This window comes from Schistocerca serialis, chromosome 9 (assembly GCF_023864345.2).
Source record: "Schistocerca serialis cubense isolate TAMUIC-IGC-003099 chromosome 9, iqSchSeri2.2, whole genome shotgun sequence".
Lineage (NCBI taxonomy): Eukaryota > Metazoa > Arthropoda > Insecta > Orthoptera > Acrididae > Schistocerca > Schistocerca serialis.
In genome coordinates, this window is record NC_064646.1 from 427,548,932 (window position 1) to 427,576,547 (window position 27,616).

General features: G+C 38.7%; 1 protein-coding gene across 5 annotated transcripts in view; it reads right to left on the minus strand.

The window, feature by feature from the left end:
* Positions 1–8,159: 8,159 nt before the first annotated feature.
* LOC126418612 (PAX-interacting protein 1-like) overlaps positions 8,160–27,616 on the minus strand; it is a 176,809-nt gene continuing 157,352 nt past the window's right edge. For all 5 annotated transcript variants that reach the window (XM_050085450.1, XM_050085447.1, XM_050085451.1 and 2 more), the window contains exons 22-23: positions 16,243–16,450; positions 8,160–10,382 (exon numbers count right to left, since the gene is read on the minus strand). In XM_050085450.1, coding sequence (XP_049941407.1) covers positions 10,321–10,382; positions 16,243–16,450 — 270 coding nt within the window. In that variant the 3' untranslated portion in view covers positions 8,160–10,320. The remainder of the gene's footprint in view (positions 10,383–16,242; positions 16,451–27,616) is intronic.

A 27,616-nucleotide genomic window follows, 5' to 3' on the forward strand; every position in this document is an offset into this window, starting at 1 on the left:
TCTTTTGGCAATTAACTTCAAAATCTTGTATGTTATCAAAGGATTTCCACAAGGGATTGTCCTTTTTCTACTCCGCTGCCTTCACTATTTCAAGCCTGAAAGTTACCTGTTCGACTTCTATCATCTTTCTTCCCCATTTCTGTCAACCATTGCCTAATGCTCTCTATGAAACTCTCAGCCACCACTGGTTCTTTCAATTTATCCAGGCCCAGTCTCCTTAATTTCCCACCTTTCTGCAATTTCTCCTGTTCACAACCAATGAATTATGGCCAGATTCCATATCTGTTCCTGGAAATGTTTGGGAGATTAAAATCTGGGACAAAATCTGTCTTACCATTATGAAACCTATCCAAAACTTTTTGTTACCTCCAGGTCTCTACATAAATGGAATAATTATATGTACTTTTTAAGTAACTGTTACAAATGATAGACTTATGGGCAGTTTCATGGCCTGAGCCCAGCTCCATCACCACTTTTTTTGTCCTCAATGCTTTATATATGCAAGAAACAAAGCTACTTTACACTACAGATTTGTATTCCATGTTAAACTTAAGTTTAACTGGGTAGGAGATGTGTTTCACAAGCTATAAACAAAAGAGGATATAATGCTTTTATCTCTAGGAGAGGGTGTTGACTGTTTTCCTTCAATTTAGCAGCCGATTAGTTTGCAAAATTGTGCAAAATAGAATTTGGCACAGAGAGAAAGCAAGGAAAGAAAACAAATGCAGCAAATGTCCATTGTTAATTGGTGTGCACATCCACCAGGAAACATCCTGATATGATTCTCCAGGATAGTATTTCTCAAGAGAATGAATTCATAAAGGTAGCAGTGGAAACATTTGACACAACTTGCCATGGACACTTTTAGCCTGCTCTCTCAGATAAGAAGTGCACGATATTTGATACTGCCCCAATCAGTTACAATGATATACAGTGAACCTTTCAATTCCCATGCATGTAAATTTTCTTTGCTCGGGACTGTGTTTTTGTTGCCTCTATAGTTTCATCTCATCTTCGACACAAAATTCACCAAAGGGCCATCAAATAGAAAGACTTGCACCAGGCTGCCAAACAGCTCCAGATGGGGTCTGCCAGCCAATAATGCCGTACATTCATTTCACTTCACCCATCATCCTCGGCAGCATGCAGATATAACTACAGATCTGATATGAATTGCAGAAGTAACTATTGAAGTTGATCATGTTGTGCTTGTAACAATATTAAATGAATTATATTTTTATTTCAGTTTTTATTTTTCTCTGTGACAGCCCAAATACTTTTGTTGTAAATGTTCTCACCGGGAATAAAATTATATCTGAAACTGAGTAGAAAAATCATGAAATTATAAAGCAGGATTGCTGGCTAGTACTTACCTTTGTGAGGCAAAATTTCAGTATTATCAACAGATGCGTGTAAAAGTAAATACACTATCCTAGCTTTCAGAACAGTTCATTTCTAAGAGAGGACAGGAGGATAAGTTGGGGAAAATAAAAGAGGAATGACAGTGACATACATATTATACACCAGCTAATCAGTTGTTGCAAAACAGATGAGTTCTCCTCACTCTGAGTGATATGACCTTTCTTTTTGACCTCCTCCACCCAACCTGCCATCTCCTTCCTGAGGAATGAACAAGCATAACTTCCGAGTGATTTTTAACAAAATTACTCGGTACATGAACTACTCAGCTCCCTAGAGTCTCTCAGAATTTCCAGAGTTGTTCGTAATTGCCTGGCTCTGTATACATTCAATTCCCCTGATAATTTCTAGATAAGTTGCCACCCTGACATGGTACACACAGTAAGGTGAAGTGCAATACCTTATGTAACTAAAAATGCTGTCCCCAGGACTGCGGGTAAGGAAGTCCAGTGTCCTATTACCATGGTGGAAGTATATGATACAATGAATGTTTGTATGCAACTGAAAACCTCATTTTCAATTACTGTGCAGTGAATTCTTGGTGACACATATTTGAAATACCATTTTATGATTACAAGAAAGCATATGATTTAGTAAAGCTAAACATTTATAAACTGATTCAATGGTTCAGCAATGTTACAACTATTTTTTTAGCTTTCTGATATTTTGTGTGTAATTTTTTAGAAACAATCTTGATGTTTTCTATTTATAATTCCAGTGATAGGAACTGTTCAGGTTGATGACTCTGTTTAGATATCCTACATCAAGAGCTACAGTGCTGAACTGATTAATTCAACTAATGTCTATATACTTATCATGCTGAACTTGTTAATTACTGCAGTGTTAAATCTTGCCACACAAAGAAGGGAAATTATTGTAATAGTCATTCCTGGGATGAGAACAATATTAGAAAAAGGACAGACTGCAGTTCACTGCAAGAAGGCACACTGACTTGTGTACAAATACATTAAAAAGACTGTTACACATTTAGCTTTTGGCCAAAGCCTACTTCAGAAAAGCATTCCAAGCTGGTCATGTGTGCATGAGGTGTGCTTGCTTGCATGAATGCGTTGTATGTGTCTTTTTTCTGAAGAAGGCTTTAGCTGAAAGCTAAATGTGTAACAGTCTTTTCACTGTGCCCGTCTGCAAATCAACGTGTCATCTTTACTATGACTAGCAATCTATCTTCTCCTAATATTGCTGATATTCCAATTTGGAGTTTCCATTGTTTCATACTTGGGATAGACAGCAAACCCCATTGAAGAGCAGCAGTATGGCATTAATGAATGGCAGATGAAGATACAGATGTGACTTATACAAGACAAAATTACACTAACTGGCACAATGAAACCTACAGTAGTGAATGTCCCCTGTAATATCCACAAAAAGATTAATTGAATCGGTTATTATGAAAAGGTCCTAAGTCCATAAAACATGATTTTGAGATATTCATAGAAAACTGTTTTATGCTTCAATGGTAGAAGATATGAAGTACTTGGATTTTTATACTCTGGTGTACCTGGAAACCATTACATTTATATCTTCAAATCATCAATTATTATTTTCATTTTCTTCAAATTAATTTTTTTATATCTTGGACTCATGACCTTTTTGAACCAAATTAAAATAAATAATAGTAAAACTATAGAATTTTGAGAAAATTTATTAATAAACACAAATTACAAATAACATGATCATCATTACAGATAAGCATTGTTGCAGCACTTTCTGTAGGATTCATATATTTTTCATCTTCAACTGTTGTACGCCAAGTGGATAAATCAATATAAAAGTTTTTGTACTCCTCTGGGATGTATTGTTCCTGTGGTTTTTTTTTATATCGTTTATCTTAACTTTGTTTATAGGACATTTCTCTCCATGTGTTAAGGTTGTTGAGAGTCTGATATACACTTAAGTCGACTTTCATTGAACTGTCTTTTCCTACAGTTTCTAAACTCTACGAATTGTGTTTAAAAAGATCTGGCCACCAGTCCTTGTAGTTCTTAACAATGTTGTTATCCTCAAGATAGCTGATGAATGAGTTCTTTTTATTGGCAGAAAGTAGGCTAAGTTCAATATATTCAATGCAGGGAAGTGGTGCGTTCTGCATAAAATCCACACATATGCCTTCGACATCGTCGTTTTGCTTGCACTTTTCCTGTACAGCTTTTATCTTTTTATAAAACTTTTTGGTCCTTTGAATACGAACCATTTGCCCAGCAACAATCACTCCTTTAGCTGAATCACAAAGGTGTTCCTCACAGTAACCACAAACATCTTTTTGAGGTCTGCCAGACCTCTAACTACAATTTTCGAGGAAAAATCCATATTTTACAGCCAAATTGGGGAATGTCTCTAGAAATAGCGAATGCGTGATCTTTACATTCAAACCAACCTTCAAATACTTAATATCTCTGTTTGTATAGTAAGTAACTTTTACCTCGAATGATTCAATGTGTTCCTTTATTTTATCAGTAACATCACCTTTTATAGTCCTGACTCTGCTTCCCATGCTCTTACCCCTGTTATCTACAGGAGATTTTCCTAAAACCAGCAAGTTTCCTAATCTTTGAATCCTCCTGTCACTCTTCAGGCTATGAATACTAATAAATACATTTTTAAATAGCAGTAGTCTCTTTCCCTGAACTTGAACATTTATTTGAACTTCTTCTCCCTGCTTTTTGGATTATCCTTCCTTGGGTGTCTGCAGATAATTTCCATAACTTCCATCTTGCGCATCCTTGCTCCCGAATTCCTTGAACATTTCCAGGATCTGGACCCTGTCAATCTCATCAATGGCATCAAAACACCGAAGCTTACAACTGCAATAGAAGAAAGCAATGTTTAGAATAAACAAGGGAAACTTTGGCTTTAAGTTTTACTATACATATACAAAACATGTATTCAAATTTAGTTCTTAAATTCATACTTACATGGAATTTTTCCATGTTGCAGTTGAAGGAATGTTTTGTCCTTTGTAGTTAATTTACACTTCTCCTCATAATCTAGCCTTCTTTATTAAGATGTGTTTGTATTTATCATAATGCTGTATGCCTTTCCTCTTGTTACGGCTGATACCTTCTTCATATGAGCCCATGCTCTCTTTTCTGATTAAATTGCCACTACTAATGAACGATTAGACAACAACCACACAGGATTTGCCTTACAACATGGTGCCAGCAATAGATCATGAGTCGGAACTGATAAAGTCTGACTGTTATTAATACAGGGATATAAACGGTAGGTTACGTCCAGTGATTTAAAAAATATTAAATAAAACTAATGAGAAGATGTAGTATGAAAAGTCATGAGTCCTGGACTCATGAAATTTTCGTACAAAGTAAATATTTTGGCAATGATTTTCTTGGCTTTAGAGATTGGCAGTGACTTTCTTGGCTTTAAAGGCAGAAACTCATGACGTTCTCAACACAGATACATACGTCTACAGATGGAGAATGCAAAAACACTGAAATCTGAATTTGTGAAATATTGGACTTCACTGATTAAATTATATATGTGACCTATCAAAAGTGATGAATCAACAACTTAAAGCGATGAATCAACAACTTCGGGAGATATTATAGCGTTATTTGTAGTCTTTTCTTCAAAACTAAACTAAACATAGGAATGAACTTGTCAGTTAAGAGTACATGAACATATACAGTTTTGAGTCAACCCATACCCTCTTCTGTTACCACAAAGTGGGGCAATGGAAACCAAAATAAAAATGTCAGATTGAATTCACAGACCAGACTACCGAATTGGAGAATACCAGGCAATACTTTAAAATTAGATCCTATGCCCAGAAAAAAATCTAAACCTTAAAACCATCCCACAAGTGCCCAAATCAAAATAAACAGCAGCAGCAGAACACACATAAAAGAAGGTTGTAACTGGCAAGCTTTCAGAGCCAGTGGCTCCTTCTTCAGGCAGAAGGGTTGATGGGGGAAGGAAGAGGGGTGAAGAGGATTGGAGAGGTCTAGGAAGAGGGGTAGATTTTGGGAAAGTCACCCAGAACCACGGGTCAGGGAAGACTTACCGTACAGGATGAGAAGGAAAGGGATGAGTCTTTCCTTCTCATCCTGTACAATAAGTTTCCCCTGACCCGCAGTTCTGGGTTACTTTCCCAAAATCTACCCTCTTCCTAGACCTCTCCAGTCCTTTTTCTTCCCCTTCAACTCTTCTGCCTGAAGAAGAAGCCACTGTTTGTGCAGATGGTTGTTGTCTTGCAAACATCCCCATCTGTTGACTCAGGGATCGAGACGTGGCTGCACGATCCGTTACAGCCACGCGGATAAGATGCCTGTCATCTCGACTGCTGGTAATACGAGGCTGTTGGGATCCAACATGGCATTCCATATTACCCTCCTGAACCCACTGATTCCATATTCTGCTAACAGTTATTGGATCTCGACCAACGTGAGCAGCAATGTCGCAATACGATAAACCACAATCGTGATAGGGTACAATCAGACCTTTTTCAAAGTCAGAAACGTGATGGTACGCATTTCTCCTCCTTACATGAGCCATCACAACAACGTTTTACCAGGCAACGCCGGTCAGCTGCTGTTTGTGTATGAGAAATCAGTTGGAAACTTTCCTCATGTCAGCACGTTGTAGGTGTCGCCAATGGCGCCAACATTGTGTGAATGCTCTGAAAAGCTAATCATTTGCATATCACAGCATCTTCTTCCTGTAGGTTAAATTTTGCGTGTCATCGTCGTGGTGTAGCAATTTTAATGGCCAGTAGTGTATTTACATGTTCTCATCAGCATGTACCAACTTATACTGCAACTCAACAGTTTAGATAACCTTGTTTGCTCATGCATGCAGCATCTAGTGGCAGTGTCCCTGCATCCACACCAATGTCTGTGGTTGTTACATACACTTGTTGGTCAGTTGCTTCGGCATCCCATGGAGAAGTGTTTCTGAACAGTATGGCAGCCTGTTGGTCGTCATTCCTTGGCAATGATTTGGTGAATGTTTAACAGCATTGTGGTCCACATATCTGCTGTTAAATTTCACAAAAGTTGATGGTAATCCATGTAATTAACGAAATGTGCACAGCTGTTGAGTCTACTAACAGCAGTTTTGTATGAACAGAGAAACTTAACAGGCTAAACTGTTCCATTCACTGTGGTGACAGGGGTGGATTTTATCTATTATTCAGAGTAGCTTTTTTTAATTCAACTAGCCGTGAGAATATTTCTCAACTTTTTAACTGGGCATATTTCAGATTTAAAAAAAAAAGTTTAGGAAAATTATAAGAGCAGTGCATTTTTACAACATGTCTAGAAAAGTAATAATAATTTCAAATCCATGTGACTGCTGCCAGTAAGGATGAATTTTTTGGTCACATGATCATTGTCTGAAAGCCAAGGCACCTATAGTTTGGCAAAAGGGTTCAATTCATAGTGACAATCTGCTGAAGTAGGGCTACACAGTTGCGACAGACTTGCATGGACTGGAACTCCGATAAACAGGTATTTCACAGGGGTAGTGTTGGAGACATGACACTTGTCTAAATTCATTTATTTATACTTTTTGTGGATGACTCTGTGTGCACTACTATTGTATGAAAAACAATAGACTATCTTTACTGAATGTGTCCATTATTACCCCCATCCTCACGTTTTCCAAACAGTCAAAAATTGTTAAGAGGAGAAAAAATTATCATCACTGGTTCTGAAAACTGAAGCAGCTAATGAAAGGAAGAAGGCACAAAATATATCAGTGAAAGAGTTTATGTTTTTTGACAGCTGTATCTTAGTGGAGTTTCAATATATCTGCTGGTTGCTAAACAATATGAAGAAAATACAGAGCATATTATTGGTGATGAGAAACTTCATTCTCCAGTCTGCTGGGAAATAGTTTGGTGGTGTTACAAGTTTGGCTAGCACTGTGGCACATAGTTGTAGCTCTTCAATCAACTCAAATTATGTTCACACTACTACTAAAAATGGAAGGACCACAACTGCCAAATTTTTAGAAAGTAAATTGCAATGTTCTTCTGAGGCCAACTGCAAGTCAACACATTACAATTGGTTACATGAAGCACAAGTTTCAAATTTAAGTATTAATAACTAATTTTAAATAAGCTTGCAACACATCCTTCAGTCCTGTAAAGCCCCTGCCCCCAGTTTGCTAGCCTCTGGCCCACACTCACTTCCACCCTTACTTCTATCCCCATTCCACTCATCCTACAGTCATGTTCTCCCCTACACAGTCTCCCTCTTCCTCAGTCCTGTAGGTTACGCTACCCCCCCCCCCCCCCCCCCCCCCCCGCCTGCGGCAGAATGAGCTCATCTGTGCCACATTCCTAGCTCCTGCAACCCTTTCCCTCTTAACCCACTCCAACTGACAAACATCTTGCGCCAGCAGGGCTGCAGTGTTTGCACAACATAGTTGGTTGTGATAATGTAGCCGTACAAGTGTCTGTGTATTTTGTTAGCTCTGAAGCAGTATTTGTCTGAAGGTCAGCAAACATCTATTTTGTTTTGAGAACTCGATGTCTCTACTTTAGCGTCATTTGTTATCTTTACTCTTCTATTACTTGTATTCCCCTGAGAATTTTTCATTGGCACATAAAAATTGCAAGTTTCTCTTTCTTTTTCCTTGCAACTGGTTGTAAGTCAACACATTACAACTGGCCATGCATTTCCTGTTGCACATCGTCACCATATGCAGGAGTGAAACCTCACAAGTTTATTACAACTTCGCTGCAATAATTGTAAAAAAAGATCACTTTACATTTTTATTAAACTGCCACCAGAAACAACAAACAATTGTACAAAAGAGATATTTCAAATAAATTAAGGACAGTAACATTACAGACTGGCACACGAGTTTTACAGCATTCAAAAATCCATAGGACCAAATTTCCTTTACTTAGAAAATCCTTCTTTCAAGTACATGGAATGATCACTTCTCATAAGTTAACACAGATGTCTAGAAGTAACTCCTGTCTTCAATTCTTGCTTATCACAACAACACACTGAATTAAGTTCATGAGATTACATTTTTGTGCTATAGATATCACTTTCAAAAAGTTTGTATGAGATAACCATCTCCACTTTTAAATAATTTTTCATCACATCACTGTTTTTTCTGTTAAATGTGTATGAAGACCAGGTACCATAAATTTACATAAGAGTACAGTTTGAATAGCACAGCTCATGAAAAAAAGTACAAAATAGTACATTTGTATTAGCATAGAAAAGGTGAATGGTTGATGGCTAGACAGCAACTGTGTCACATTTTAGTACGCAAACATCTATAGTTCTAGCTCGACAAATTGCTAAGTACACCAATTTAGGAGGTTAGAGTTGCAAACATTATTAGTCAGCTAATTTACCTCACAGTAGCAATTAAAGCTCGATTGTGCTATGCTTGCCCACTTTGTATTTATGAATTTATTAAGAAAAGAGTTAATATTTAATTTCATGTAAAATACAGTGCTGTCATTTCCCTTGCTGTAGTGGTTAGTATGAAACAGTTAAGACTGGTCCCATTTCCCTATTTCACAGTATAAGAATAAATAAAGCAATTTAAAAACCACCTCTGGTAATTTAATTAACAAGGGATTTACAACTTCTTCCCTTTGATAAGTTTGCTCTGCTGTGTGGTCACACCTGAGTTACAGATACTTTTGACACAGGAATCTGATTTCTTGAAAGCTTTGTTTTTGCACAAGTTTATCAGTCACTTTCATTGCATTCACAAACATTTACAAAATGACTCTCTTCTTGTCACATTTTAAAAATGATTTATGTCATATTAAAATAAGAATATTTTTGTCATGATAATTTAAATTCAAGACTTTTAATAGCAACAATGTTATAAGGTAAATAACAACACTAGAAATGTACTAACATTTTGCAAAGTGGCTGACAAAATGTTTTATGTTTCAAAAGAAAATCAGTCTTCAAACTAAAATACATGTCATATATAGACAAAACAGTCTTAAAACACATATTGAAAAGAGCGACTCATAAGAAAAAACAATAATGCAGAAAATTTTGAAACTGTTAGACTGTCTTCTGTCCAATAACAAGGCATACCACATTGTAGTTGAAAAAAAGGATACAATTGAAAGCGAGTACAGAAAATGTCCCTCCAGAAAGCATTATGGACATTTGATGATTGGAAATGTAAACTCCTATGAGAATAAAAAGTATTTCATTGTTGAGCATCTCATTTAATGACTTTTCCTCATCAAAAGTGTTGCACACATTTTGAAACTGAATCATCCTTTAGCTTTATACATGAACATTGCACAGTGTTTTGTTAATGACTTTTCGTCTCCAATCTACGCAAATAAGCAACTGACTATTATTGAAAGAGACCCTTGGAGTCCTATATATTATTAATCTTCACTACTTAAATTCTTCATTACTTAAATAAGCACAACCTATGGGATGTTTTAAATTATTCTTTGGTAAAATTGGAGGTAATTTCTGCAAATCAAAAATATACACACCCTTTCGCTGTTAAACTGCAATCTTTCATTGAAATTCAATTCAAACTGAGATCACAGTTTTGCAAAGTTATACACACTAGCATGGGTACTGCATCAGACTACATCCCATAGAGGAGATGCTATTTAAAACACAGCAATAATTCTTACCCTCTACAGCTCTGCGTCTATACTAAAATACATTATTTTTCAACAGTTACATAACCCCTTTACAGGCTACAACATAAACTTTAAAATATTCAACATTAAAGCTATGCAAACAGTAAAACATGTACAATATAAAAAAGTGCCTACTCTCTGGTTTATGATGCCTGTTAAAGCCTGTGATTTGCCTCTGAAGTACATAAAATATTTTGATTGGTGTTTTTTTCTGCTTCATAAGGTCACTTTCTCAGTACATTGGCAGATGATGTGTGTGTTTCCATTTAGCTGAACATCAACTCTTGCCTCATGATAGATCCCATAACACACTCAGAATTGTACACTTCTGGAACCAAATGAAAAGAAGCAATAAATAGCAAATCATTGTAGAATCTTGGACATGTGGTTTGTCTAATGCAACTAAATGAAAAGCTGGTTGCATTGTGCATATACGCCTCTCTCTCTCTCTCTCTTTTTTTTTTAACCACCTTCGTTGGCCTGCAACATGTTTATTTTAGTATTTAGTGTGATACCACAATGATATTACAAACTTTCAGAGGTGATGGATAAGGGTAACTCTATCCATATGAGGTAAGGGACACTGGTCTGAAAACAACCAAGTCAAAAGTTATAAGTGAAAATGGTTCTCATACCTCCAACAGTGGAATACATGTACAGACTGTAGGCTGAGCAACTTTCGGAGGCAGCAGTATGGACCAATGCAAGAAAAAAAGTGTCTAGTAAACAGGGGCTCTAAATGCATATCTTAAGAGCTATGGCCACTTGTTCAACTCCGATACTGTGAAACACATCTTTTCTACTGCAAGCTCTTTTTTTTTTTTGTGGGGAGGGTTGGGGGGGGGGGGGGGACAGTAGGGATAAAAACAATAAAAAAAAGTCCAGTAAATATGGGTCCTGAAGTGCATGCATCGAGAGCTATGAGCACTTGGTCAGTAAAGATATGTGTTTCACTGAAGCAAAGATGAACAAGCATACACAGCTAAGGTGTGCATTTTAGAGCCCATATTTAATGGACTTTTTTCTTGTTTTGGTACATTCTATCTACTCCAATAATATGGAAAGCAGAGAGCTTGCTGCAGAAGGGGGTGTGCTTTTTTAGTATCCACTGTAGAGCCCGTGTTTGCTAGACGTTTTTCTTGTTTTGACCATGCTAACACCTCTACTAGTTGCCTGCCCTACAGTCTTATCGACAACAGTACTGGTGCACTTATTCCACCACCATGAGGTACCAGAACAATTTTCGCCCGTAATTTTCAACATGTTTATTACCGGAACAGAGTCCCTAATCCTCAAATTGATACATCAACCTTGAAAATTTGTATCATCATCATGCAATCACCCTGTACAATAACTTTGTTATGTAATAATTACAGATTTGTTATTGTTATTTGGTATTTTCTTGATGTTAAGTGAGAAACAAATTTTTGTAGCACAAAAAACTGTAGTGTAATAGCAAATCTGTTGTTATTATATAACAGAATTATTACGTACAAAAACAAACATGTATTACAGGCCCCTGATGATGCTTTACAAATACAAAGAAGCATAACGTGTACAATAGTATACAAACAATCTTTGATTTTGTTGCATTAAAGGATAAGCACAGATGCAGCTAAGGAATGGTGGTAAGTTCCTATGGGACCAAACTGCTGAGGTCATCGGTCCCTAGGCTTACACACTACTTAATCTAACTTAAACTACCTTAAGCTAAGAACACACACACCATGCCCGAGGGAGGACACGAACCCCCCGTCAGGGGGAGCCATGCGAACTGTGGCAATGCACCTCAGACCGTGCGGCTACCCCGTGGGGAGACTAAGGAATGCCAAAAAACATAAAAAGCTCGAAATACTATGTGAAAATTTATAAAGAAATATGCAAGAAAGTGATTATATATATATAAAGGGGATGGACACAGTACTAATATGTTCAACATCATTAAAGCATTACAGTCAAAATTTTTTCTAACACACAGTCATTGTTGCTAATGTACTATACACGAGCGGCATCTTACCTGCAAGTTTAAAAGTAATTGTTCATTTCATGGACAACAAAAGTATTACAGTAGTATGTGTACCTGAAGAAAACTGATGAGGAGTTGTGCAATAGCAAAATAAAGTCTACAATTTTATACCCAATTTCAAATCATCACTTTGACATTTCTGGTCACGTGTGCATTTTGCAGAGCAAATAGAAATAATGAGCAGGGATTTTCATGTTATCACACTTGTGATGGTTGCTTCCATCTTTGTGTTGTTCACCATGGGTGACAAAAAGAAAGGAGACAAATATGACACAAACAAGGAGAGTAATACTGTTTCATGTACAGACAGACAAAAAAACAGACAAAGTAATGAAGATTACAGTTTAACAAACACGCTATGATAACGCTGTTAAGAAAGTAGGCACAAGCTAGGATGGGTAGGAAAACAAAGAGTGTTCTATTCAAAGGAACCAGCAAGTCTGAAAACTAAATTTGTATGGTTAGACAGTGCCTTAACAACTGTACTATATCATATGTGTAAGGAATAAGGGTGGCAGAAGGGGGAAGGTATGAGGGGAAGACATACAATTCTAGTAAGCATATAGATTTGTTTGCAACATTTATTGGGTTGGTGCACAAGTTCATTACCTTTTTCCATAAGTTTAATAAACACAACACATACACAAAACAGAAACCTTAGTCATCAATAATACATTCTCTCTCACTATTTAGAACAGTCTGCCAATGGTGGGGTAACTTTCTGATTCTAGACTGTAGAAATCACATGGTTTTGAGGCAAAGAACTCATTGCGCCATGTTCAGAAGTTATTTTTCACTTGGAAAGGAAGTTTCTTTAAGGTTGTTTAATAGAGTGTGGAAAAGTTAAAAATCTGAGGGTGCAAGATCAGATGAATAAGGTGCATGCAGAATGACTTCCCAAACAATCTCCTGTACAGTATTTTTTGTCAGTATAGCAGAACGTGAGCGAGAGTTATCGTGGAGTGTCATCACTTCACAGTCTTCCTGGTCGTTCTTGGACTGCGTCTATAAGATGTCTCAGTTGTTAACAATAAATGTCAGCCTTGATGGTTATACCCTGGGGAAGCAATTCATAGTACATCACACTATCACCGTTCCACCAGATACATAACATTATCTTCCATGGATGCATGCAGGTCTTTGCACAGGAAGTTGCTGGTAGTCAGGAGTGGTCAGTGTTCCTCACGAGCCAAATGATGACGAGCAAGCAGAGATGTACATATGGCCACCCACTTATTTCTATGATTTTGGCTTAGAGCATGTGGTACCCATACACTCAATGTATGAACCTTCCCTAATGCATGGGAATGTTGTGCAATGCTAGTATGACCACAGTTCATCACATTTCCAGTTCTCTTGTACACTGATGTGGATCATTGTGCATTAATGCGTTTTAACAATCTTCAACAAACCCCGAAGGTCTTTCTGAATGTGGAGAGTCACTAATGTCACAATGATCCTCCTTAAAATGAGAAAACCATTTTCTTGCCATGCTCTGTGCGATGGCATTATCCCCATACACAGTGCAAATGTTACCCTCTACTGAAATAATGTCATAAATGTTCCGATTTCTCCATTTGGCACTTTATTTTCTAGCATCTGCAGCTCCACTCACTATCTCCAAATGACAAAATGACAAATGTAAATTCAAACAGTAATGGTGAACTACAAGTAAAAAATTACAATTGATAAATAAACCCATACCAACCAGAACACTAACATGCAAAACAAAAATGCTACAAACTAAGCAACAACCTAATATCATTAAGTCAAACATGATAATATATGTAGGAAAAGAGAGAAGGCTACTTACCATACAGAAGACATGTTTTGCAGACAGGCACAATTAAAAGACATTTACAGAATTCATTTTGATCTGAGCTGCCGGAATTGGCAGTCATGTGCATGTGAGGTGTGCTTGCTTGTGCATATGAATACTGTGTGTTTCTCTTTTGCTGATGACGGCTGTGGCTGAAAACTATGTGTAGTCTGCAACTTAAAGTGTTTTCTGTCTAGTTTGTAGCAATCTCTCTTTTCCTACATACATTATTGGATGTTATATATTATTGTGGAAATCTACGTTTTTCTATGTTGTTAACATTCCTATGAGGAGTTTCCATTGTATGGTATATGCGTTCTTTTAAGTTAAAAATAGAATATGTAATACTTTAATTAAGTAAATGTAGTTATACAATTCACTTAACTTTCCAACATTGAAAATGTGGCCAGTTAAATGAAAGATTCTTTAATTACTAAGTGAGTACATTTCTTTCATGAGCTACAGTGAAGCAGAAAAGGGAAGCAAATATTTCAAGGTGTGAACATGGCATGTTGCTCACTCAGTTTCCCCATTAACTAAAAAGCTTTTGAAATAAGTAACTCTCTTATTTGTTGTAATACTCACTAAAAATATCCTTTACAAGTGAACTGTGATCCATAACTCCACAATGACTATTCAGCTCAGCCCCTTTGTTCCCTACATTGTTTAAACTGCTTGCTTACACATCTATCTTGTGACCAAAAATATTTACACACATACCTACAATAATAAATTTTTTCACTGATGCCTCCATGTGCATTCTATTAGGGCTCTGTAAACAATTTGCCTTGGAGTCTATACTCTCAGTGGCAAATACTGATTAAGTTGCCAAAGACGTCTTGGGAGATGGAGGCTCTTTCTTTACAGACCACAACAACAACAACAAAATTGTTCAGCCCATTGATATTCAGTTTAAATAAGAACAATAAGTAGGCTGTTTATAATTGGTCAATTTTGTTGTGAAATTGTTTTCCTCTCAAGTATGTAGTGCAAATGTTTAATGAGAAGAGAGCAAGTAGGAGGCCAACTATCCGCCAAAATTCTCTCATGTGACAAGAGCTACAAACGGGAAGAGGATCTCACATTATCTCCCCCAAAACCAGAGAGAACTGTGAACACTGTGGAAACTATTATATGCTGGTCCCCAACTGGTGACTACATGTAATTTCAAAAGAATACCATACCATAATTTATCATTTATCATCGTTTAGGAATCCACAAATTACAAGGCCACGGATTGTTAACAGTGTGGTAATGAATTTAAATTTAATAGTCTACAACTGTGAATTAATAAAATAAACAATAAATAACAGGATTAGATGAAGAATGAGGCATGCCAGAAAAGAGGTGGAAATATGTGTATTTATTCAATATTTGTAATTTTTGTGTTTTATGTAATGTTACTAAAAATGATGCTATATCTGAAAAGATATAGTATGTAATCATAACAGAATAGAGCTGAACCACTCTGCCTTACTTTTGAGGGTATGGTTGTAAGAGAAAATGGATTGCAGTTTATATGTCTGTCAAAGGCTCAGCACCTAAATTATAGGTTGCGTCGTTTCCTTGGCTCCTTATTTGCATCCCATCCAGGACTTTCTTGCATCATATTAATTATAAGGTTTGTTAAATAGGTTGGGTTTACACACCTTTATCAAAGATTTTTCAGCCATTGTACTATGGGGAAAAAAAAGTTGTGAGATTGCACCAAAGTAGCAAATTCTAATTCTTCACTCCATACGGACCCCACCCCTTCCTTCAAAGTAGGGATTGCTAATGCACACCTGTGCAATAGTGGAAGAAATTTTCACGATCAGTATTCTACTTTCAACGGGATGAGAAGTGGTGGCTTACAGCTACTGATCATCATACTTTGTGCCAATGACCAAGGTTAAATTCCAAACTTCTCCATTGTCCCTCATGGTGTGAGGTCATGTGACACTGTTGCTGATGATCTGCTAGCCAGCAGGGGATATTTCACTGAATTTACTCCTTGGTGCTACTGGAGAGAAGTAGACTGTGTGTCAGTGCCAGGTTCACCCTCCCTTCCTTTCACCCAGAATAACAAAAACATAGCACTACACTGTATGAGAACCCATCACAGTTATCCAAATTACACAAACAAACATCTGACATTTCATAAAAGGTCAGAAAAATGCAATCTTCACTGGGACCTTGCCCAGAATAGCAATATAAGGCTCTTGTATCTACCACCAACACTCATTTTACTAAGAACATTCTGTAATATGTGACTACAAGGTTCCATATACATTAATTTTTCTTTGAAATACACCATATACAGAATAATAGAGAGACTTGACATTGCACTGAGAAAACACTCACCATAACCAGAGGGAAAACACTGCAGGAGAAGATGCATATCATGTTTCACCGAAATTATAACAAAACGTCGACCATCCTGTCGTGCTTCTAGGGCATAGTTTCGCAAGGCCTTCCGTCTCTTCTCCACTGTTCCGCCAGCACATTCAATCATTTCAGCGAGAGCTGATGGAGACGGGTTGATGCCAGGAGTCATAAAAAAAGTTATGCCCTGTTAAATAAAACAGTTATTAAATATCACATAATAGATGTTCACTTACATAAAAAAAACCTAGCTGAGCACTCGGCGTTGCCTGGATATTTATTTATTCAAATCTCCTATTAGTTCATCTTTTCCTGCCCCTTCTCTCTGTCCATCTCCTCACCCTTCTTCCTCATCCACCTACCCACTACCCCTCTCCATCTTGTACCTGCCTCCGACACTTTTCCCTCCTCCCCTTCTCACTAATCTTCCCCATCACCTCTTTCTGCCCATCTCCTGCCAACGCTATCTGTCAATCTCCTGCCCCCTCTCTCCGCCCATCTCCCCCTACCACACCTGCCTGTCCATCTCCCCCCTCTCCGTCAACTCATCCTGCCACGTCTATCTGTCAATCTCCTCCTCCCCCATCTCTATGCTCATATCCTCTTCCACCATCTCTCTTGTCCTCTCTCTGACCATCTTCTTCTCCCATCTGTCCATCTCTGCCTTCCCCTTCTATCTGTCTGTCCATTCCCTCCCTGTCTTCTCACTCTCAATCTCCCCCCCCCCCCCCCTTCCCCCCTCACTGCCCCATGTCTCTTTGCTCAGATGTGCCCTTACACACATATAGCACCTGGAATGCATTCCAATACTACCCATCTGGCACAAGTCTGTTGTAGATTTCATGCATACTACAGACAACAACAGCTGCTACTGAGAGAGATGGCTACCTCGCCTTCATCACCAATTGCAGAGTTCAACACCACTATCTTTTTCCGTCGCTGATCGGTGGACCTGGAGGACTTCGGTCCCACCAAGATCAGGACACCAGTGTTCCTGACATTCAGGTGGACTCAATGGGGCTTACCTAGATGGCAGGTCAATATCACTGAAATTCATGGCTACACAGCAACCGCCATCACGGTGCGACAGATGAGAAGAAGGGTGGTGAGCAGGACGGGACAGAGCACCTCACCTCACAAATCGGCGTGTGTAAGTTCAATACACACGCTGCTGTCACTCACTGCTGCAGCATTGTGGTACAGCCACAGCCAGGTCCACTGCAAGTGGCAAACTGCCAGTGCAGCAGAGGCTGGAATGAAGTGCGAGATGTTAGCTGCTGTGAGCAAGTTGAATGGCACTTACGTTGCAATTTCTCAGCAGGCACTGACAGACGATCCCAATCACAAGTCAAGATGCTACCTGCATTTTTATGGAAATAAAAAACTAATTCTGAACCTTCTTTCACTGCGCCTACTGAATACGACGGGTCACTAACATACTTCTGTGGAAGTGGGAGAGTGCCCTCCCAATAGTAGCTTTCTGCAAAATTGGTGTCAGGAAGTGGTCGTCTTTCTGATCTACATCAGAAGGCTGTATGAGTATTTCATACAGAGTCACACCAGCAGTTACAATAATCATGGAGTGAATCACTGAAAAGCTTTGTTTCTCACCCAAGTTCGTTTTGGTGTATCCATGTCCAGAATAAGAGACAGTGATTTTTGGGTTACTTTTTGCAATGCCTAGTTTCTCAATTTAAGGGGAGTTACAGTACAATGTATTTTGTAACAGTACATTGCAAAATTTGTCGAGGCACAGAGTGCCTTTTCATAGGTTTATTCCTGTAATATATTCCACTGGCAGTATGGTCATGCAAAAGATAACTTTTTTAAGTGTCAATGAGACAAAGTAATAAGTAAATTTTTATATTCATTATGGTGTATATTGTGTGTGGTGTGTAAGGCTTATTTTGATAGAAAAGGAAGCTGCAAAAATATGGCACAAATGCGAGCAACTACTACAGCAGACACAATATCTGCTCTGGCAGAACAAGTTACATTATTAAAGAAAGAGGACAAGCAGATGGCACAGCAGTTGCATAACCTAATGGGAGATCCTTCACAGTCAGGTTCCAGTCAAGTTAAATCAATACTGGCAGTACCTTCCACATTTGTGGACCCTATGGTCGCTAGTCTTATTTTTCCCTTTTTCTGGGAAAACATCAGAGGATGGCTCTATTTTTATTCAGAATGTGTTACCCACAGCCAGCTTGTGCTACTAGTCTGAACAAACATCATTGCAGATGGCCAAATTGCACTTTCTGGGCGAGGTTAAGATGTACATCATGTACCATGAGGTTTCAAGTAAAGTAACCACATTTACAGAGTTGGCAAATGGCTTACAGCAACTGTACAGGAAACAAAATAGTACTCATTTCTTTTGAGAAAAGTAATTTTGAGACAACTGCCAAATGAGACCACCAAAGCATTATCGGACAGGGTACGCAAGCTGAACATCCAAACTTACGAGTTGACTAACAAACCGGACACTGATCCAGTTTTATTGAGAGAGGCTGAGGATAGGGCACTGGATCTGTTCCTAAAGGGGTTTCTCCAGAATTTTTTTGCAGTCTGAGAATGGAAAATCCACTAGATGTAGTAGCAGCACTGCAGGCAACCAATAAGCTGCAAGAGATAGACAGTGCTACTGAGTCTTGGAATGATCAGGAAATGTTTCTGTTGAACAAAGAATGTTATCACTGCAGAAGAAAGGGTCATTTTAAAGCACAGATTTGCCAACCACAATGTTTGTCAATGGATTGGTCATAAGGCATAGGAGTCTAGGTCAAAGGAACAATGTAACTACAATGGGAAAAAGAAATCATTAAATGACAATGGTAATCTTCCTTCCATTGAGAAGCATTCCCATTAATTGAGGTGTTTTCTGGAACAATGACTTAATGGCAATATATGGAAATCAAGATGCAAACATCAAATATTTGACGACATGTTTTCATTCATTTCAATCCCATGTACATTGACAAAATTTCATTCAAACAGAAATGACATATTGTTGTTTCAGAATAAATGACACCACACTGTTCTACGTACAACTTACATACTGATCTGAGCTGATAATACAGAACCACATTTAAGTTATTCTTCCATAAATCACTGTATAACATGAACAAGAAAATGACATTTTCCATATTTGACTATTAAACAGTCATCAAATCTAAAAGTAGCATAGTCAGACTGTGAAGCAAGAAAATATATTTTTATTCGGCAAACACAATTAGTTTTCAAAGCAACAGTACAGCGTAAAGGTGTTCCTAAAGGCATTATACCAACGAACATAACACACAATAATCCTCTTTAAAAACGTATTAATATAATCATCCACAAAATGAAAGAAATGCATTTATTCAATTACAGACATAAATACGACACAACACAGTCCTCAACAAAGATCTGCAGCAGTCTATGCATGGTTACTATTGATCATATGTCTGTTTTGCATCCTGAGCAGTCATTGTCTGCCACAGATGCACAAATGTCGACAATATTCTTTAGCATTTCTGCATTGTTGTCTCAAAGGAACTTGAGTAGTGCGAAGATATCTTTCTTCTTTGCATACATAATCCCAGGATGAGACTTCTTTGCCATCACCACGTCTGTTTTGTGCACTACCAATGTACAACCTCGTTTCTTTCTTTGGTAAGGACTGAATGTTGCTGCACAAGTAGACAAGACAGAAAAAGCATTTCCACTGTAACACAAAATGACATATGTTTGTATTCCAAATAGTGTCTTTTTCTTTGAGTTTTGTGATGTAGTATGGTGATAACACTCCTCAATAATGTCCACTCCAAAGGGTGCTGCATTCTTTCTGCAGCTCTGATATATAATGGCACACATTCTCAGTGTTTCAAACATTTCTTAGCATTTTTCCATACACGCCGAAGTTATGGTCGCATTGACTGTGTGAGTGTCCCTGAACTGGAAATATGTGTTGTACGATAGGTTGTTTGATTCTGAAAGCGTAGTACAAAATAGCAGGACACTCATGTTTTTGTTTTGCCCCCCCCGCCCCAACCTCAAAAACCCAATAGAAGCATAAGAGTCTTAATATTGTTTGGTTCCCGGAGTTTCCTACTTATGAAGTCATATAAAAAGGAAGAAACAAAATTTTAATCTCTTTTTGCTGAACCTTTGAGGAACCAATATAATGTACCTGACTGGTCACTGTACAGTGAACATTAACTACATAGAACTGCAGTAGCCTGTTACAGAATTGCATAGTAATGCTCAGTTTAGGCAGAGGCATGCTCTGTGTATAATCAAATTCAAGCACTGAGGTATCTGTGTTCTTAAGTTTAGCAGACTTAAAATACTTGGCCTTGAGTTTATTGTACTCCGCAACCTTTAGTCACTGCTCTTCACGTGTGTCTTTATGCAGATTGTCTGCATTCACACTCAATATAACTTTATACTCACAGCAGAAATCGAAAGTATCAGTTCTTGGTTTTTGAAACGAATACTGACTATTCTCCCTAAATAACTTACAATAAGTTTTATACATCACCTTGAGTACCGAACTAATTTCATGGAGAAAATGATCTCTGAATGATATGAATAACCTTTCAACACTAAGGTCAGAGTTGTCAATATATGTCCTTTCAGACTTGTCCTGACGATAATGTTGCCGAGGTCAATCTGTAGAACTTCTTCTCCCTGACGTTTCATTCTCAACTATGGAGAACATCTTCCGAGGTGAGTCGACAACTGGCTGCTAGGAGCTGGGGCCGCCGCTTATACAGAGATCATAGGGGGCGCCACCACACGTCACGTGGCGTCGATGTGCAGCTATCTCTGGCTATCGTCTGTTCTCTCAATTGCAGGCAATCGATTGTCACGTGATTGATGCAACGTCGACCGCCATATCTTATCCAGTTTTAATCCTTCTTCTTTACGATTAAAATTGTATTGATATTTGTGGATTTCAATTGCCTCTCTATACATACGTGTATAATAGTGTGATGTCCTCGCTAGCATGCTTGTTTCACCAAATTTTATTTCGTGATCTCCATCCTTAAAAACATGTTCCGCTACTGCCGATTTGTCAATATGTCCCAAGCGACAGTTTCTTGTGTGCTCCGTCAACCGTGTATTGATGCTTCTATTTGTAGTTCCTATGTAAACCCTGCCACAACTACACGGAATTTTATATACCCCTGGGGTGGCTAGGGGGTGACGAGCATCTTTTGTTGATCTTAGGCATTCACTAATTTTCTTAGTAGGTCTAAAAATGGTCTCTACCTGAAACTTGGCTAGTACTTTTCCAATGCGATCCGTGATATTATGGATGAACGGAAGACATACTTTTCCAGCTGATGGTTGTTGCTGTCTCCTATTTTTAGGCATTTTTCTATTTGGGTGAAGTGCTTGGTTAATCTCGTTTTTCGTATAACCATTTTTTGCAAAGGCCATTCGTAAATGATTTAGTTCTTCTTGATAGTAGCCTGGTTCACAAATATAATTGGCCCTATCCACTAGTGTTTTTATGACCCCCCTCTTTTGCCTAGGGTGGTGGTTTGAGTTCTTATGGAGGTAGCGATCAGTATGTGTACCTTTCCTGTAGACCTTATGGCTTAAGGTCCCATCCGCCCGTTTGATAACTGATACATCCAACAAGTTAAGTTGTCCATTCTTCTCCGTCTCCATAGTAAATTTAATCTTTGGGTTGATGCTATTTAAGTGTACCAGAAAATCATTCAAGTCTTCTTCCTCATGATTCCATATTACAAAGGTATCATCCACATACCGATACCACTTCGAGGGGCTTTTTTTGGCCGACTTCAGTGCTTGATGTACAAAATATTCCATGAATAAATTCGCAATTGCGGGACTTAGGGGGCTTCCCATGGCTACCCCATCGATCTGTTCACAAAATTCACCATTGTACTGAAAATAGGTTGAGGATAGACAGTGTTGGAACAAGGCTACTATATCAGTAGGGAACATTTCGGCTATATGGGAGAGAGCTTCATCAACTGGAACCATCGTGAACAAAGACACTATATCAAAACTGACAAGTACGTCATTAGGACCGACAGCAATTTCCCTCAATTTCTCAATGAAGTGTAGAGAGTTTTTAATATGACTCTCAGTTTTGCCTATGTAAGGTTGTAACAAAGAGGCAAGGTGTCTGGCTAGTTCTTGGGTAGGAGCTCCAATTGCGCTGACTATTGGTCTCAAAGGAACATCAGGTTTTTGTATCTTTGGTAATCCATATAATCTCGGAGGATAAGCCTCCGTTTTACATAGATACTTTTTAACTTCTATAGGAATGGAAGACTGTTTTATCAGACGATTGGTGGCGTTCAGCACATTCATTGTGGGATCCTTATTCAACTACTTGTATGTGCTGGGTTCCAGGAGATCACTGATCTTCTTGTGATAATCCTCAGTATTCATTAAAACAGTAACATTTCCCTTGTCAGCGGCAACTATAATAACATTCTTGTCTGCGTTGATCTCCCGCAATGCCTTCCTTTCCCCTTGAGACAGATTGCTGATGGGTGGCTTAGCTTTGCGTAATATCCTGGAGGTTTCCATTCTAATTTCATCAGCAGAATATGATGGTAACTGACGAATTCCTACCTCTATATTAGCAATAATGTCCTCCACAGGAATCTTGGATGGAGTTATTGCAAAATTCCCTCCTTTAGACAGAACAGAAAGTTTTTCCTTAGACAATTCTTTTTCCGATAAATTAATAACCATTTGGGAATTCTTTGGAATCGGTGTTTCCTGTCGACCCTCTTGTAGACGATAAAACTTCTCCTTCTGCCTATTGCCTGCAATCGAGAGAACAGATGATAGCCAGAGATAGCTGCACATCGACGCCACGTGACGTGTGGTGGCGCCCCCTATGATCTCTATATAAGCGGCGGCCCCAGCTCCTAGCAGCCAGTCGTCGACTCACCTCGGATGATGTTCTCTGTAGTTGAGAACGAATAGTCAGGGAGAAGAAGTTCTACAGATCGACCACGGCAACTTAGCCCGGAAGAGTTTACTGATAAAGACGCCGGCCGTGAATGCCTACATGGAATGATTCGACGCCTCTACGGGGAGGAAATGTCAACTAGGGTACGACGACTGGAGAACCTACGCAAGAAGAAAGGTCAACAACTTTGCTCACTCACTTTTCTGCTACGCTGTCATGATACCGGCATAGTTCCCAAGTTTTTAAAAGCGAGAAGAATGTTTCATTCGGCACAAGCTAACCGTATTTACTCTCGTATGGAACTGGCATTACTACGTGAGTGGATACATCAGACACGACGAGGACTGGCGGTATGTGATGGCCAACTGCTAAATCTTCATTTACTTATTAGCAATACTAGGCAGTTTTGCCATTGGAACAAAGTGGACAGTTTAACATTTAGATCTATGGAGATTAGTGCAGAAGTGTCTTCCAATAGCCAGAAGGAGAAGTTTGATCGTCTACAAGAGGGTCGACAGGAAACACCGATTCCAAACAATTCCCAAATGGTTATTAATTTATCGGAAAAAGAATTGTCTACTAAGGAAAAACTTTCTGTTCTGTCTAAAGGAGGGAATTTTGCAATAACTCCATCCAAGATTCCTGTGGAGGACATTATTGCTAATATAGAGGTAGGAATTCGTCAGTTACCATCATATTCTGCTGATGAAATTAGAATGGAAACCTCCAGGATATTACGCAAAGCTAAGCCACCCATCAGCAATCTGTCTCAAGGGGAAAGGAAGGCATTGCGGGAGATCAACGCAGACAAGAATGTTATTATAGTTGCCGCTGACAAGGGAAATGTTACTGTTTTAATGAATACTGAGGATTATCACAAGAAGATCAGTGATCTCCTGGAACCCAGCACATACAAGTAGTTGAATAAGGATCCCACAATGAATGTGCTGAACGCCACCAATCGTCTGATAAAACAGTCTTCCATTCCTATAGAAGTTAAAAAGTATCTATGTAAAACGGAGGCTTATCCTCCGAGATTATATGGATTACCAAAGATACAAAAACCTGATGTTCCTTTGAGACCAATAGTCAGCGCAATTGGAGCTCCTACCCAAGAACTAGCCAGACACCTTGCCTCTTTGTTACAACCTTACATAGGCAAAACTGAGAGTCATATTAAAAACTCTCTACACTTCATTGAGAAATTGAGGGAAATTGCTGTCGGTCCTAATGACGTACTTGTCAGTTTTGATATAGTGTCTTTGTTCACGATGGTTCCAGTTGATGAAGCTCTCTCCCATATAGCCGAAATGTTCCCTACTGATATAGTAGCCTTGTTCCAACACTGTCTATCCTCAACCTATTTTCAGTACAATGGTGAATTTTGTGAACAGATCGATGGGGTAGCCATGGGAAGCCCCCTAAGTCCCGCAATTGCGAATTTATTCATGGAATATTTTGTACATCAAGCACTGAAGTCGGCCAAAAAAAGCCCCTCGAAGTGGTATCGGTATGTGGATGATACCTTTGTAATATGGAATCATGAGGAAGAAGACTTGAATGATTTTCTGGTACACTTAAATAGCATCAACCCAAAGATTAAATTTACTATGGAGACGGAGAAGAATGGACAACTTAACTTGTTGGATGTATCAGTTATCAAACGGGCGGATGGGACCTTAAGCCATAAGGTCTACAGGAAAGGTACACATACTGATCGCTACCTCCAAAGAACTCAAACCACCACCCTAGGCAAAAGAGGGGGGTCATAAAAACACTAGTGGATAGGGCCAATTATATTTGTGAACCAGGCTACTATCAAGAAGAACTAAATCATTTACGAATGGCCTTTGCAAAAAATGGTTATACGAAAAACGAGATTAACCAAGCACTTCACCCAAATAGAAAAATGCCTAAAAATAGGAGACAGCAACAACCATCAGCTGGAAAAGTATTTCTTCCGTTCATTCATAATATCACGGATCGCACTGGAAAAGTACTAGCCAAGTTTCAGGTAGAGACCATTTTTAGACCTACTAAGAAAATTAGTGAATGCCTAAGATCAACAAAAGATGCTCGTCACCCCCTAGCCACCCCAGGGGTATATAAAATTCCGTGTAGTTGTGGCAGGGTTAACATAGGAACTACAAAAAGAAGCATCAATACACGGTTGACGGAGCACAAAAGAAACTGTCGCTTGGGACATATTGACAAATCGGCAGTAGCGGAACATGTTTTTAAGGATGGAGATCACGAAATAAAATTTGGTTAAACAAGCATGCTAGCGAGGACGTCGCTCTATTATACACGTATGTAGAGAGAGGCAATTGAAATCCACAAACATCAATACAATTTTAATCGTAAAGAAGAAGGATTAAAACTGGATAAGATATGGTGGTCGACGTTGCATCAATCACGTGACAATCGATTGCCTGCAATCGAGAGAACAGACGATAGCCAGAGATAGCTGCACATCGATGCCACGTGACGTGTGGTGGCGCCCCCTATGATCTCTGTATAAGCGGCGGCCCCAGCTCCTAGCAGCCAGTTGTCGACTCACCTCGGAAGATGTTCTCTGTAGTTGAGAACGAAACGTCAGGGAGAAGAAGTTCTACAGATCGACCACGGCAACTTAGCCCGGAAGAGTTTACTGATAAAGACGCCGGCCGTGAAAGCCTACATGGAATGATAATGTAATGGTTTGGAAGGAAATTGGTCTCAGAGAGAGCAGACCATGTCCCAAATTTCCATTGCAATTTTATATGGTCTGTTGCTGTGTTTCCCTCTTTTGTCTGCTACTGTAAGACCAGTAGCATTCAGTGCCTTTAAAACTGTTTTCGGATGACTCTCGGTAACTTGCATGATACTTTGGAATTGGGATTTACAGACTACGGTGTTATTATTGTTGCATTTTAGATGGTATATATGGGTGGTGCTACAATTCCGAGCAGACCTAGCAGCATTTGATGCTCAAGATAGTGCTTTCTTTTCAGTTAAACTTAACATCAACGTATCTTGTGTGTAATTGTCACCTAAAGTCCAAAATTGTTCATGGATCTGTTGGGCATATTTTTAGATAGCATTCCTTTGGGCAACCTTTATACCAACTGCAAATTTCTTAGAACAGGCTTTCTTACTGGTTTTTGCCGAAATATAATACTGTCCTGAATTTCTTTTCTTCTTCACAACCTCTTTTTTCCACTTCTCTTTCTGCATCTTATGTTTCCTTTCAATTAGGTGGTTCTCATAATAACCACACTCCATACTGGATATACTATCACAATCACTTCCCATATTTTGTTTACAGTCACTATTTAGTTTCCATGTGATGTTGGAAAACATAAATTCCATGGCACAGATATCTTGTCTCTGACAAATAGGTCTCAGTGCAGTGCAGACACAACACCGGTAAAAGCGGCATGGAAGCTGTCTACCATGCTATGGTGGTCAGTGGAATGAGATGGAGCCACACAGCCTTCAAATGTTTCTAGAGGGTGTTGCGCCTGTCGCAGAGTAATAATAATTTGTGAGAACAAAGACTCATTTGTGTGGATACAATTACTTCACGAAATGGAAAAATGAGTAGAAAAATGAATGTAATGTCATTTTTCCTTGGAATGCCTCAATTAGAAGTGCATTCAATGCAAATGCAGAGACAGATTGTTCATTGGTGGCTTGTTTGAAAGGGAAACAATATGAACTTTTGATAGAAACAGGAGCACACATATAGATTTGTCAGTCTGGACCTCGTGCGGTAATGCAGTTGATTCAGTCAAGACAACATGGCTTGGGTTTAAAATAGGAAACACAAGGTTCATGAGCAAATGTAAGTTTGGTCAACTGTGAGACAATGTGTCACTGTGATACTTGGGTTAGATTTTCTGGGTAGGCATTGTGCTAGAACCACCATTGGCAATAAGCAACATTGTTTTGTACGTAGGTGTATCTGTCAATAAACCTGGATAATTTTGGGGGAGATGAAGCGAGTCTTCCATAGGAATTACTGATAGCCACATTAGAGGTTCTCGAAGAGGAAGATGCTGAGGAGTCTATGGCACACGGAAGAACAGAGGGAACCGTCGACATATCTGTGCTGTGAGAAAAAGTTAAACACCTTTAGGACAAATATAGGGCATTAATGGAATCAGTGTTAAACACAGTATAAGGATTTGTTCAATCCACAAGGAGTGTTACCTGCTACACCAATCACACAACATAGAATATCAACAGGCAATCATCTGACAGTATTTAGAAAATAGTATCGGCTACCTAAGCATTTACAGCCTTTAGTAGAGGGCATGGTGAATCAGCAGTTATCAAATGCGATTATAAAACATATTGACAGACCATGGTCAGCGAGTATGATGACTGTGGGTAAGAAGTCACCAGATGGAACAAGAAAATATC